Here is a 14,636-nt window from a genome sequence, read left to right as displayed (position 1 = left end):
GTGAGAGAATACATGTCCGTTGTTTTAAGGCACCAAGTTGGTGGTGAATTATAGTGGCTGTAGGAATCCAGTCTGGAGCCTCCTTTATCCCCACCTTGGGTTCCCTCTTGGAGGATTTGGGCATCCCCCCCACCATTTGTGTATGTGTTCATCTCCCCTCTCCTCTCACGAAATTCCTACCCTCCTGAGTTGCTTCTCATGTGTCAGAGAGGAGGCCCCCCCCCTCCTGTCACCTGTCTCTCCCCTCCTCTGTCTCTGCCTCTATTTCAGTCTCCCTGTTGTCATGTGCTGTCTCTCCTCCAAAGCCTGTGTAGCCCTGCTTGTTTTTTTTTTTAATTTTTTTTAACGTGTATTCATCTTTGAGAGACAGAGAGAGACAGAGCATGAGTGGGGAAGGGGCAGAGACAGGGAGACACAGAATCTGAAGCAGGCTCCAGGCTCTGAGCTGTCAGCACAGAGCCCAACGTGGGGCTCGAACTCACTGAGCGCGAGATCATGACCGGAGCCGAAGTCAGACACTCAACCGACTGAGCCACCCAGGCGCCCTGCCCTGCTTGCTTTTGACTCTTTCTGTTCCACTCTGCCTTTCTCTTTCTCCCTCCCCATTGTCTACATTTCTCTCTCTCTCTCTCTCTCTCTCTCTCTCTCTCTCTCTGATTTCTCTCCCTTTGCCAGTCGCTTCCTATTCTTCTCTCTGCCCCTCCCTCCATTTCTCTCCACTTTTCAAGTTCAAGCTGTTCTCAGGGTGCATCAGGACTCGCCTGCTATTGGAAAGGACTCTGCAATGACCTCTGCGCCCCCCACGCTACACTTCGGAGAAGGATTCATCTGTTTATCACGCACCTGTCCGCCACCATGGGAGGATGGGGGAAGGAGGCAGAGGCAAAAGATATTTCACTGTCGCATTGTTCTTCTGGCTTTACCTACAGGCCCCTAGACAGGTGCCTCTTAACATTCCAGCAGTGCTGTCAGCCTTGCCGAGGAGAAATCCTTGGCCTACCGCTCTGCAGAATTAATCTTTCCCCTTTAACGATGATCATCTGTTGCTGGCAGGGGCAGGAGTATGAGCAGGGCTATCTAGGCGGGGCTTTCAAAACAGGGAGCCAGTAGGAGTTAAATTTTCTTATTTGGAGGCAGGATGATACCAAGGAAAGATTTCATGAGGACTAGGACTTTTTCTCTTCCCTGTGTCCCGGAACAGCATCTGGCATGGAAAAGACACTTGCTAAATATATGAATGAATGAATGGGCTTCAGTCCTCATTGTGCCAGTTCTTGATGGGCCTCACTGGACAAGTCACTTCCAAGTTCTCATCTGCAAAATGGGGACGGTAATCAGACCTGCCCGCAGCACACAGCTATGGGGAAAGAGGGAGTGAAATATGGTATCTGATGAGTGGGGCTGGACCTTGGCTCCCTTCAGGGCCGGCCAGGCCAGGTGGGCTCACTGATGGTTCTGGAAGAGCTGCAGAGAGTGAGAAGTGTGGAGATGGTAGCAGAGATGAAGGGGAAGGAACAGGATGGGGAAGGGAAGCCACAGGCCAGGCAGGAAGGCGTGTGTGAGATGCATTCCCTCTGGGGCTGCCCAGGGACGTAAGGAGGACCTTCCTCAGGAAGCTGCCATGTGTCACGAAGGAGGTGTTTCTGACTCCCTTCAGGGGGAACTCATCCCCAAGGCTGACTACTGTCCCTAGTAGTGGGATTGGGCTGGGCCAAGCAAGAGGCCAAAAATGAAATTGCTGGTCAGGGCTTGTGTTTCTGATGAGGGGGATCCTGATCCTGGGTGCTGGCCAGCTCCTTCACCTCCTCCAAGCCCGCTCAAACCCCACCTTTTCAGTGAGGCTTCTCTGACCACTGTACCTAGTGCGACAATGTGCCCCCTGCCCCCTGTACTCCCCTTACACTGTCCTTTATCTTTACTTTATAGCACTTATCACTTTCACTTTCTGGCATTCTCAATAATTTACAAACGTGTAGGATTGACAGTTTGTCTCCCATAACTGGAACAAAAGCTCCATGAAGACAGGGATCCTTGTGAGTTTTGTTTGCTGTATATCCCAAGTGCCTAAAACTACTTGGCATAGAGCAAGTTCTCGGTAAACATTTGTTGAATGAAAGAATTGGGATGGGATTTTTCATAAGTTTATTGTGTCGAACACACCACATTAATGCTAGAAAGGACCTGAGAGACTGTACTTGTTACCACAGAGGAGTTAAGCCCAGAGCAGGGAAACGGCCACGGTCACATGGCAAGTTACTGATTGAAACCAGGTTGGTCTCTTGATTCCCACTTACGTGCTCATTCGATGCACCACATCCAGGCCCTGAGACAGGAGAACAGAGGGTCCTGCAGCCACTGCCCCTCTCCAAGAGACCTTGGGATGCTGAGAGGAGGAACAGGAGGTGGGGAGCTGGGCAGAGTGGGACATTCATGCCATACAGTCAGCAAGTTTGCGGCTTGCATGATCCCAGAGGACTGGCAGTTCAGAAACCATTTCCGTGATCTGCTTCTTTCCCTGTTTCTGCCGTAGGACATGGCTGCTTAGTGTCTCAGTGGCATCTTGAACTCAAACTGACTCCTAGTCTCTTCCCTGAGCCTGTTCCACCACCCTCAGACTTCTGCATTCCCAGTCACCGCACCCCATCCACCCGGCTGCTCTGGCTAGGTGCACAGGAGGTCGCCGTTCACCCCTGCCTCTCCGCAGGCCCCGAGGCCAACCTGCCAGCTCCTCTCCCAAAACATATATGCCCATCTCCACTGCCTCTGTCCTGGTCCAGACCTCCCTCGTTTTTACCCCGGACCCGCTGCAGTATTCTCCTGGCCCATCTGCCCTGCTCCCACTCTTGCTGCCTTATTTTTAGCACAGCAGTGACCTTTTAAAATTATAAATCAGACCGTCTCATTTTCCTGCTTAAAATTCTTCAGCAGCTTCCCATTCTCTTAGAAAATCTAGACTCCTTCAGGTGACCCAGAATAAGGCTCCATGTGATCTCTCCCCTGCCTGTCCCTCTATGCCAGCCCGCTCTCAGACCCGCTCCCCGACCCAAGGACTTTTTCCCACTGCCCCTGTCCGCTCTTTCACACGTCCTCCTCAGGGAGGCCCGCCCACATCCCCTGTCTGAAGCAGCACCCCATCACTCCCTCTTACAGACCCTGCGCATTTTCATCCTACACTAGTACAATCGCAATTATATCTTTGTTTGGGTTTTTATTGCTTTGTTATCTGTCTCCACTTCTAGACTTAAGAACCATTGTCTTGGTTGTTTTGTTTTGTTTTATTTATTTATTATTGTTTACCACAGTATACCATGAGACTTCCAGACAGCCTGAACATAGCAGTTGATCAATAACTATATATTGAGTGGACAAATGATAGATACGACCACAGACACCCATATCAACTATTTTGAATTGCCTATGGAATAGAAGTTTAAATTCCTTAATTTGGCATTCAAAGCCTCTCCTGATCTGTCCACAGCCTTGCCTTGCAGCCTCACCTTTTGCTCTACACTGAGGTGGCCTGGGCCCTTGATCCCTCTTCTGCCTTTTTTATGGCCCGGGGTCACATGCCCCGGCCACACTCCGTGCTTCCACTGATCCCATCTCTCTCTTCCTCCCCCTTGCGATTCATCCTTGTGCTTCAAATCTCTGTTATATACCCACTTCCATGAAGCCTTCCACAATTCCTCCAGTTGGGATTCAATCTCCTTCTACATGTCCACGGAGTTTAGTGTTGGAATGTATAATCACGCTCAAGAGAGGGGAAACCATATGCACCTTGTTAAAAGACCCTCAGGTTCACATGCTACCTACCTCACTCTCAGGCCACAGGATTCCAGGTCACTTATGCAGATTTTCCTTCTTTACGGTGTCCTCTTCTGCAAAATATGTGTAGAATGGTACTTTGACCTTGCAGGGTTGTGGTGGGGACTGGTGATAGTAACTACACTGTGCAGCGCACGGGGAGAGCGCTAAAATAAACGGTTGTGAAGATGACAAGGCAGCAGCCTGCTCGGTGATATAGTCAGTGGGACATGCTAGTTTCCTCCTCCTGACTGGCCACTGTGCTCATCTAATTCTTCTTTCTCTAACCCCATCCCTGTCACTCTTCCTCCCAGCATACATATGGGAGGAGCCCAACGAATGTTAGAATGAATGAGTGAATGAATGAATGGGAGTGAACAGTACATGCCCAAACCCTTGTTACCTGTTACAGGGTCCCGGAAGTACCAGAGTTACTGACACCTGCCCCTTAGTTCAAACAGCTCTGAGTGGAAGTCCCCAAATCAGTCTGGGTTTCACACCATCCTAGCCAAGCCCCCCTGCTTCTGTGATTTGGGGGTCCTGACCCCACCTGCCGTCTGTTCCGACCCCCCACCAGAAACAGATCAGTGAGCCACAGAAGAATATGTGGAAGATGACATTGTCAGCGTCTAGGCTATCCGGTGATGTTTGTTGGCAATGCAAAGTCGGGAGCTCCGCATTCTCTCTCTCTATTGGACAATATATTGGAAAGGCTTCAGCCAGAAGAGTTAGTGCCCTCTCCTTGTCTGGGTCCTAAATCCTTGTCCAAAGACAGCTTGTTTTAACTGCAGATGTTTGATTCGTCTCTCCCCTCCTCCCACCCAGTTCCCGTATCTTGCTTGACTCAAACAGGGTCGTTGCAGTAAGTAGCCTGGCGTGAGACCTTCAGGATTTGAGGGATCTGTAACATGGTAGGAGAGGCAAGGGAAAGAGGGTGCCCCAGACAAGTCCACCTTTAAAACCCTGTCTTTCAAACAGGGCTCATCTGAAAACGATCAGCACTTCACAGGGGAACATTTTACTGGCAGCCTGACTCCGTTTCCTTGCAAGGTTCAAGAGCTTTGCTAACGCAGATTTCTTCTAGGGTGGCTTTGAGTCTGGCTGCCAAGGCAGGCTGGGGAGGATGGGCTCACACTTCCCTCGTCCCCCACTGTCTCGCTTATTTCGTCAGCACCCATGTGTCAGTCACACACCGCAGCACAGGCCTGGTGAGGTGGCTCTTGCTCACATTTCATGGGTGCAGGGACCCAGGCTCAGGAGGACGGAGTTGCTTACAGGAGACTGTTCTAGGGCTCTCCTGCTGTGTAACACACTTCCCCCAGATGGAGCATTTAAAACACCAGCTCTTCCCTCATGCTTTCTGTGGGTCCAAAATTTGCGGAGGGCGCCAACGAGTGGTCTTAGTTTGGAGCCTGCGGCGCAGTTGCTGGAGCGGGAACAGCAGTGTGCTGGTGGCACCGTGGGCTGGCAGGAGTCTCCCTTTGGCCGGGTCACCGCACAGTGGCAGGGCCTCCACCTGCAACCCCTCTGTGGGCTAGTCTGGGCTGCCTCACAGCATGGTGGCCTCAGCGCAGCAGGACTGCTTGCATGGAGGTGCAGGACCCTAGCTGGAGTAGTCCAGCAGGCCAGGGACAAGTGACATCTCCTTTACTGACCTTGCCTCAGAAGGCCCACAGTGTCACTTTGACCACTTCTGCCATTCTTGTGGTCACAAGTGAGTCACAAGCCCACCCAGATCCAAAGAGAGGAGACATAGACCACACTTCTCGGTGGAAGGAGGGTCAAAGTCATAGCATAGAATAACACGTGAGCTAGGAAATATCATTGCAGACATTTTTAGAAAATACAATGTGCCATACGCAGAATGTGGCAGAGCCAGGATTTGGATTAGATGCATCTGATTCCAAGATTTCTGCTATACTTTTTTAGTCCAGTCCACAGGGACCTCTCCTCTCCTCTGCACCCCTGTAGTCTTACTGTCAGCACACACAGTGGTGATTTGGTCTCCCCAAGCCAGCTGGAGCCTGACTAGGTTAAAAGGAGCAGACCAAGGTCTGCTGGTTGGAGAGGCCATGCCTAATGCCAGCTTGTGAACTCTTTAAAGAAGGGGACAGAGAAGGTCGGTCACATGCAGAGGAAGAAAGCAGGTGGCGGCCCCAGAGCACAGCCAGCCTGCGGCACATCTCAGTGTCATAAACGACTTGTCTGGTGTTTTTCCTCCTCCCACCAGGCACTGGCCTGGGATGACTCAGCCCTTGACAGAAAAGGTGCCTTCAGGATGGGAAACAGCCCAGGGTGGTGGAACGTTCACTGCTCTGGAGTCAGACATTCCTGAATTGGAGTCCTGGCTCTACCATTGCCTAAGTTAGGCAGCCTTGGACAAGTACCTTAACCTCCCAGAGCAAAAGGGAGATTAAGATGCCTTCCCCACAGGATTGTTTAAAGTGTGTAAGTAAACAAAGTAGTAGTGCCATGCCAGGAACATAGTAGGTGCTCCATAAATGCTACTTTCCATGTCCTGGGCCATGTCCTACCCCAGCCTGGGGACTTCCTGAAGACGGTGGTGAAACTCATTTCACTGTTCCACGAACACTAGTCAGAGCGCGGAAGCCCAGTGAGCCCCAGAGGGACACAGTATGTTCCAAAAGCCAGGAAGAGAGCTTTGAGGTAAGATGACCCAGACCCATATCCTGGTTCCTCTCCTTTCTAGTCCTGTGACCTCGGGCAAATTATTTAACTTCTTTGTACCTTGATTTCCTCATCTGTGAAATGAGGAAAAGAATAGTGTCGAAAATTGTGTGAAGATCAAAAAAGGCAGTACATAGAAAAAGCTTAGAATGGTGATTCTAGGTGGTATTGCTGCCTCTATTACGGTTATCATTTTTATTACCAGCCCTCTTTTTTCTGACTCAGTCTCCTTTCAAAGTTGCTCCTTGACGCACACTATTGCAGATATGAAGCTGGGACGGAATGTGGCAAGAACATTTTTGGATTATTATCGGCTGAACCCCCTGGTCGAGAAAGTGGCAATTCCCATGCCGAGGCTGCGGTAAGTGACAGGGCAGAACTGTGTGGCTCACGTTCTGTTGAACCAGCTTTGTGTCCAGGGTCAACTTCCTTGGCTTCTCTCTGGCCCTCAGTTTCCTATCGGTGGCATGGGAAAGATAATCCCTGCTCTGCCACAGAGTGTATGGGGCAGAAGAATTTAACAGCATGTTTTCTGACTATAAAGTATCGTCACAGTGTCAGACAGTGTGGGGTGGTCATGTTTCCGGGTCTAACGTGGGAGTCCACGGGGATGGGAGTTGCTGGGGAACTGAGCGCAGTTATTGTTCTAAGTTAGTCTGGGTGTCTCCATGTGCTACTTCATCTGGTTGCTCATCCTCTAGAATTCCTATTTCATCTAGGCTCATAAAGTCTCTGATCCTTCCATTTTCACATCTGTATAGTGGGGACGGTGGCATTCACCTGGAAGGTTATTATGAGATGTGTGTTAAAGCACCCTACATATTGTCAGACATACACATATCCCCTTAGAACATGATAGTCCCTCAAGATGCAAAGGTTTAGGGCTGGGAAGGACATACACCTAAGAAGTTTTACATCAGGTCTTCTGATGGAGTCAATATTTTGGGCCAGTGAGGAGAGAAGGTCAGGGGATAAGTATCCTTCTGGAGAGCTAGACCAGAGCCCAAAGTGCTGGGCATTCCCATGCTTCCTGGAAGTAAGCCCAGTGAGCATTTGGACAGTGACATCCAATGGCATCTGGAATTGTGCTGGCCCTGCCTTACCTCTTGGCCTCATTTCCTACTCTCTAGTGATCCAGCCTCCCTAAAGGACAGAATGATGTCCAACTTACTTCTGCCAGACCAGTCTTCCCACTGACCTTGCCCATGACCTTGTCCATATGCTTTGCTGCCTTAGGGCCTTTGCACTGATGCACCTTCCTCCACACCCTATTATTAAGAAAAACAGTATTAATCACTGTTATCTATTGAGCAAAGCACTTTTTGTACATGATCTTATGTATTCCTCATATATATTATATTCCCCATATTACAAATGAGGAAAAGAAAGCTCAGAAAGGTGAAGAGAATTGTGTGAGGTCAAAGAGATTTTGGCAGAGGCAGGATTTGACCTAGGATTTCTTTTCATTCCAAAGCTAGACTAAAATCGGGTTAAGTTCCAGCTTAAGCAGGAAGTCTTTGTCACTATCAGTGTGGGTTCAAATTCTGTCTCAGGCTCATCCTAACTGTGGGATCTTAGGCAAGTTCCTTGGCCTCTTGAAACCTCTCTCTACCATAAAGTGGGGGCAGTAACTGAAGTCTCTCAAGATGGTTTTAAAAATTAGATGCAAACTTGGTGTTGTGCCTGGCAGTCCATAGCTGCTCAATAAATGTTTCTGTCTCCTCTGGCTTCTGGGTTGCAACCCCAGATGTCCAACCAGTTTATCATGGCCTGGCGCAAGTCCCTGGACTCCTCTGGTTGGGCTGGAAGATCTCTCTCAGGGCTACCTTCCACCATGATGTGAGTCCCATGTCTGCACACAGAGTCTACAGAACAACGTACTCTGGCTCATACTGTGTCTCAGATTATTCGCTAATAATCTAGGGTATTTGTGCCCCCATCCTATTCCTGGTGGATTAAAAACTCCTTCAGGAGGATCATGTCTGTTTCTTCTCTGTGCTCCCACAGTGCCTAGACCGCACTGAGCCTGCATGCTGAGCCTGTATTCATTCCCTCATTCATTCACTCAGGAAAACCAGCACTTTATGCCAGGCCCTGGGGGGAGAGAGGTGCTTGAATGAGTAAGTGATTAGGGCATGACCTGCCTGCCTTTGAGGAGCTCACCTCTAGAGGAAAGTGCTCAGTTCATTCTTAGAAGTCATTCTTGATTGGTTAAAGTTCTCAAAAATTCAAAGCTTTAGAACACTCAAAAGAATTCTTAGAATCTCATTTACAAGTTAATTTGGGGATTGTCTCTTTCAGGTCCTCTGTCAGCCTGAATAAAATTATTTTGATCCCTTAGACTTCTTTCTAGCTTGTTGCACTGTCGGTGAAATGGTGTTGACACTGGGGGAGACTAGCAATCGTTCAGGCCCTCTTCATAATGCAGATGAGGAAGCTGAGGCCCAGGGGGCACACAGCACTGGTCACAACCAGGACTAGAGCCCCAGCCCCACGACCCCCAGGCTGCTGTTCTCAGCATCAGTTAGCAAAGAGTTCCTCCAGATGGCCAGGACGTGGGAACCTGAAACTGGATGGAAAGGATGCAAGGAACTCTCGGGGCCCTGGGTTCAACCTTTCACTGGACCTCTTTGCTCTAAGCTTTGGAGCCTCTTTAGAAAAGAGCTGGAGATTCACTCCTCAAAATTACCAGCCTTGAAGACTTGAGGTAAACGCACCCACCCTTAAATTTAAAACAAAACAAACTCCCTCTCCATCCTCACATCTCACACCTCAGTCTCATCAAACTATGAGTATCACTGAACTCTCAGTTGGTCAGCAGGCCTTGAGAAATGAATTGCCAGGAGGACACAGGCTCTGATTTGGGACTTGAGCTTGTCCCCTTTTTTGGTATTATTTTCCACCCAAGCATCAAATAATATAAGTGGAAGAGTAGTTCTGATTTTAAAGGAAAATTACATGTTTTGACTCAAAATTAATCTTTGTTTTCTCTCATCTCTGTGGATAATCATAATATGTCAGTTTACACCCATGTGCTGGTGGGAGCCTATTGGGTGCCAGGCCACCCTTCAGAGAGGGTCCCTTGGGTGGGTCAGCAGTGTGGGCCCAAAAGCATAGCCTCAGGGATGTAGCCTTGATGACCAAAGCTGAGACCACACACTTCTCTGGACCACAGTAACATAGCTACAGAACTAAAGCTGAAAAGGTCCCATCAAGGTGGATGAAAATCAGAAAAAATGAACAGGACAGGTGAGCCTCTGTGGGGAGACAGAGCATGAGTGTGGAAGGTGGGCTGGTCTCTGAGTGTGGGGTGGGCTCAGGCTCAGGGACAGGCTGGGAAGGCCGGATCCATGGTGGAGTTTTAATGTGTATGTTGATGGGTGGGAATGATCAGCTATTCAACACACTGGAGCCCACCATGTGCCAGGCTGTGCCCTGGGTATTAGGGGACATAGAGAGCCCCCACCCATCAGGAGCCTAGATTACAGAGAAAGGCATGTAACATGACAAGATACCAAACAGTGTGGGAAAGTGCTCAGCTACATATCAGGTTATACTCCCTCTCAAAAACCTTCCAAGGCTCCCCATTACCTTCAGGGTAGTGTTCCAGTTCCTCTTCTTGCTATTCAAAGCTCTGGCTTACAACCTGAGTTTCATTCACAGCTTGCCAGCACACCTCTTCCCCTGTGAGCACCCTCTCCACCCCATCTGCTTCCTACCACTTTACACCTCATGCTTCAGTATGAACAGATCAACTGCGTCCATGCTTCTATGTCTTTGTTCATCCTTTTTTTCCTCTTCCTGGAATGTTCTTCCATTTTGTCTCTAGATGGTGAATTCCTATATACTTTTCAAGTCCAGTGGAAACATCACACCTCTGCTTCACTGTCCCTGTTCTCCACCTTAGATAGACCTGCTTCCTCTTTACTGGATACCTAACTGCATTTTGCACACACCTGTAGCATTGCATGTCCCATAGAGTATTGTCATGGCACTTTGCACATCTGGTTTCTCTACTAGACAGGTTTCTCCTTAAGGGGCTACGTTGGGTCACTCCTGTATCTTTAGTGCACAGTGCACAGCCTAGCAGGGAGTAAACCCTAAATAAGCCCCAAATATATGAATTCTAGAATGGTAAAACTGAAGAAGCCCCTAAGAATTATTGACTTCAGCCCCTTCACGTTTAGGAAAGAACAGTGACAGCCAACCAGAAATTCCCTTCCCATCTGGCCAGCATTTGCAGCCAGCAGAACTATCCCAAGGAGGCTTCAGGGAGGAAGTGGGGTTTGAACTTGCTTTTAAAGGACATGTAGCTCTTAAATGGGTGAAACAGAAAAAGGAGAGAGGGTGTTCCATGTTGGAGATAGGGTGGAAGGCAGGAGGTGGGGCCTAAAAAAGACACATTCTGAGGCAATGACATTCTGATGTTTAGAGCAATGGAGATGGTAAAGAGAAGACCAAAAGTTCATTTTTACTCATCCAACACTCCTCAACCTCCTAATCCATGCCAGGCCTGAATTTTGCTCAGGAGTTCTAGAGAAAGAGCAAATGCATTAAACTCACAATCTAGTGAGAAAAACAGATAGGAAAAGAACTACCTAGAAAATGGTGTACCAAGGGTGAGGCACAAAGTACTGCAGGAGACTTGAGGAGGAAGAAGCTTATTTTCTGGGAAGTCTGCTTCCCAAGTGAGTCTGGAGAGGTGGAAGTAGGCATTATAGGAAGAGGAACAGAGGCCCGGATGTATAGGGTATTTGCCTTCCAATGCCTTTTCGCTCTCTTTGCCCCCATCTTCAGTTACAGAAGCTCTTTATCAGTCATTTGCACATTCACACTCCTCCATGGCCACTGCATGCCTTCTCTCATGCCACCATCTACCTAGGGCTGCCCCGCTTGTGATTGTACTGATCTTGCCTCTCTAGGGGAAGTACACCTTCCTTTATCCCCATGAAAACATACCCATCTACTTCTCATGCTCCCTTTGGTATTAAGAACCACAGCCCTCAATGACATATGAATGGCACCCTGTAATTTGCAAAGCTCTCCCCTAACACCCATTTACCAGAGTCTATGAGGCAGGAAGGACATGGGCTCTTTTCCCTATTTTAGAAATGAAGAAACAGAAGATAGAAGGGAGGGGACTTCAAGAGCACATTGCCTGTAAACAACATTACAAGCGGGTACTCTGGGTTGTAAATGGGTCCTGAGGCCTAGGAGTATCTTGTCCATGCTAGACAGCTTTGGCAGGTTAGCTGGGTCCTGCAGTGAGTGGAATTTCCAACAGCGAGGCCTCCTGGTCGGGGAGAGATGTTGGGGCAAGGTGTCCCTTTTGTGTACTGCCACCTTTTACATTTTGACCTTATTCATGACTCCTCAACAATGAAGGAAAATGGGTACCCCAAGGTCAGAGTGTGAGGGGCTCCAGAAAGTTGCTTCTTCAGTCCTAACTCAAACAGCCCAAGAGAGATTCTGTATGTATGGCGTTCACCACTTTATTTTCGTGCTTTGTAATTCTTATTATTTTGTGTATTTTGTGCAACTGTCTCCTTTACTAAATTGTAAGCAACTTGATGACAACATCAATGTCTGACTCATCTTTGTCGTCTCCAGAGGCCATGGGACCATACCTAATATCCAGCACCATGACTTTGTAAATTACAGCAGGCAAAGAGAGACTGCTGTAGGTACATTTACTCATATCATTTCACCTCACAACAGCCCTGCGAGATTGCAATATTTTATCCCCATTTTACAAATAAAGCCCATAGAGGTTAAATAACTTTCCCAAGATAACACCTCTCATACATAGCCGACCTGGGAACTCTGGTGAGTTCTTCCTGGCTCTAAAGCCTACCCTTTCCACTGCAAACAAATCTTAGTCCAATACATGAATGAATGGCACATCAGCTCATCAGCCAACAACATAACAAACAAGGTCCTATATGAGGGAAAATGCAAAAATGGATAAAACTTGGTCCCTGTCTGCAAAGGAGCTCATAGTCTAGCAGGTGAGCCTAACAGAGAGAAGGCAGGTACTGAAGAATAGTGTTAAGGGCATTGTGTTGGGTGCTTCGTCCTGAGACTCAAGTATGCATCCATCCATCTAGCAGTCCTTTGTTGAGTTTTGATGCCTGCTTTGAACCAGACCCTGGCTTGGGTTTCTGGGACACAGAGAAGAGGAAGACAAGCCACTGCTCCCAGGAAGTCAAAATTCAGTGGGGGAGATAGACACGCACAGAAAAGATTTCAATCTGGTGTATATATGTGCTGTCTTTCTTCTGTCTTTCTGTTATCTCCTCTTTGCAGGAAAGAAAAGCCCCCTCCCTACAAGTACCCACTCACGCGGGGACCAGCCAGGAACCACCCCAACGGCAAAGGGGACAAGAAGAGCTCAGTGAACCACAAAGACCCTTCAAACTCTTTTTAAGGACATGGAGTCCAGGGAGGTCTTGTGGAGGCGGGAGCATGCATTTTCTGCTGGGGCAAGAAATTAATCACCCTTCTCTAGTTTCCAAAATAAGGGGTGTGAGATAATGAATAAGCTAGGGAAAGGGAAGGAAAATATGAGAAATTTCATCCTCAGTTTTCCCTTTTACCAATGAAAAATCAATTGTGGGACTTCAGCATAAGGCTCAGGAACAAAATAGGAGGCTCAAACCACTCAAGTACAGATGCTATTTTCCACAACACAGAGATCCTCACAGGAAGAGGAAAAGCTACACACCCCTTTTGAGAGGTTTGTCACATCTCAGGTCAGTGCTTTTGAAGCCCCTTTACCTTTTAAAGTTGTAGAGCTACTTTGGGACTAGGTGACGGTTGTTTACAGTTTTAGAAGTGCACTGTCCATGCTCACTGATCCAAAACACCATCAACAACACATACAACCCAAAGACGAATGTACTGCTGGGAACAATGGGACAGAATTTTTGAAATCACAGCGGTCTGAGGCATATTGTCACTGTGCCTATCAGCTGCATGCATTTCCCAATGACCTGGGGAGCTTAACTGAAACCTTAGCTCCAAAGACAAAAAGTATTGGTCACTGCTTCCAAAAGGTCTATCATGGTTCACATCGCCAGATTCCAGTGTCACACCTGGCCACTGAAGACGTGGGCATGGATACTCTGCGATGGGGGGAGGCTGGTCGCCAGGTAAAGGAGATGTAGAAGGCAAGAGAATGCACCCCCCTCCCCCGCCCCGCCAAGGCAAGGGGATGATAAAATAAATCAGCAGCAGTAGCAATTCCCAAGGTGGGAAAGCTAAATCTTGTGCATTTTTCTAAAGAGTAAAGTGCCTTTGTATGATGAATGGGTCCAGGGGAGTCTGCTCCCTTCCTGTCTGTGAAGCAGCAGGCTGAGTCACCATGACAGCCTGCTAATTAAAATGACCTCCCGGAAATGAGGATTTGGAGATAGGGAGAGGAAGGGAGGCTCAAGGGAGATAGGGCCTTTAGCACAAAGCTCCAGTTAAGCATTCTTTTGCTTTGGGTTGGAGATTTTTAAAGTTTGTTGCAAAAATGGAAAGCAAAGCTTATTCTCTTTGCTTATTGGTTTTCAGAAATGATAACAAAGAACCACATGTTAGTTGGCTACAAATGTTGTGTTGTATATACAGCTTCTCCTCTGGGTTCTTATTGTCCAGAGGGACACAAATAAAGTGGTTTATGCAGCTCTTCTGTTGCTCTGAACGTTCTTGGCGCCCTTCCCTTTAGGTCTTCCACTCCCGCAAGAACCAGCCAGCCAACCCAATCTGGTGTAACTCGCACTTTGCTGTCAGGGGCTCTGTCATCAGGATGAGGATGAACAGTCAAGACTTGACTTTCCAGCAGTTCCTGTGTCAGAGTCCTGGGGAGTTTAGCTGAGTGCAACCAGCTCAATGTGAGCCAAGAGCATGGCAGGTCTTTCAGAAATGACAGCGTCTCTGGAGACAGCATGAACAGAGGCAGGCTGCAGAAAATAGGCATGGTGACAGTCCAGATCTATTTTTCCTGGTCAGACTGTTTCCATAATGTTGTGGCCATATTTAGGCCCCCCGCTTTTTAAAAACTGCATTCATTAATTGGATCACAGGCCTCACAACCCGAGGCATGCTGGCGGGTTAAAACTCTGGGATCTAACTCTGCATCCAAACCCTGTTTCTGTCTT

The 14,636-nt window shown here is 48.2% G+C and overlaps 1 protein-coding gene across 1 annotated transcript in view; it reads left to right on the top strand.

Moving 5' to 3' along the window:
• LOC115520742 (cytosolic carboxypeptidase 6) overlaps positions 1–14,353 on the top strand; it is a 138,777-nt gene extending 124,424 nt beyond the window's left edge. Inside the window, exons 7-9 of the mRNA XM_032594080.1 lie at positions 6,757–6,853; positions 12,799–12,886; positions 14,204–14,353. Coding sequence (XP_032449971.1) covers positions 6,757–6,853; positions 12,799–12,886; positions 14,204–14,353 — 335 coding nt within the window. The remainder of the gene's footprint in view (positions 1–6,756; positions 6,854–12,798; positions 12,887–14,203) is intronic.
• The last annotated feature ends 283 nt before the right edge of the window (positions 14,354–14,636 follow it).

The sequence above is a fragment of the Lynx canadensis genome, chromosome C1, assembly GCF_007474595.2.
Source record: "Lynx canadensis isolate LIC74 chromosome C1, mLynCan4.pri.v2, whole genome shotgun sequence".
NCBI classification, from domain to species: Eukaryota; Metazoa; Chordata; class Mammalia; order Carnivora; family Felidae; genus Lynx; species Lynx canadensis.
The sequence above is the reverse complement of the archived record's forward strand: the minus strand, read 5'-3'. Positions and strand labels throughout refer to the sequence as shown.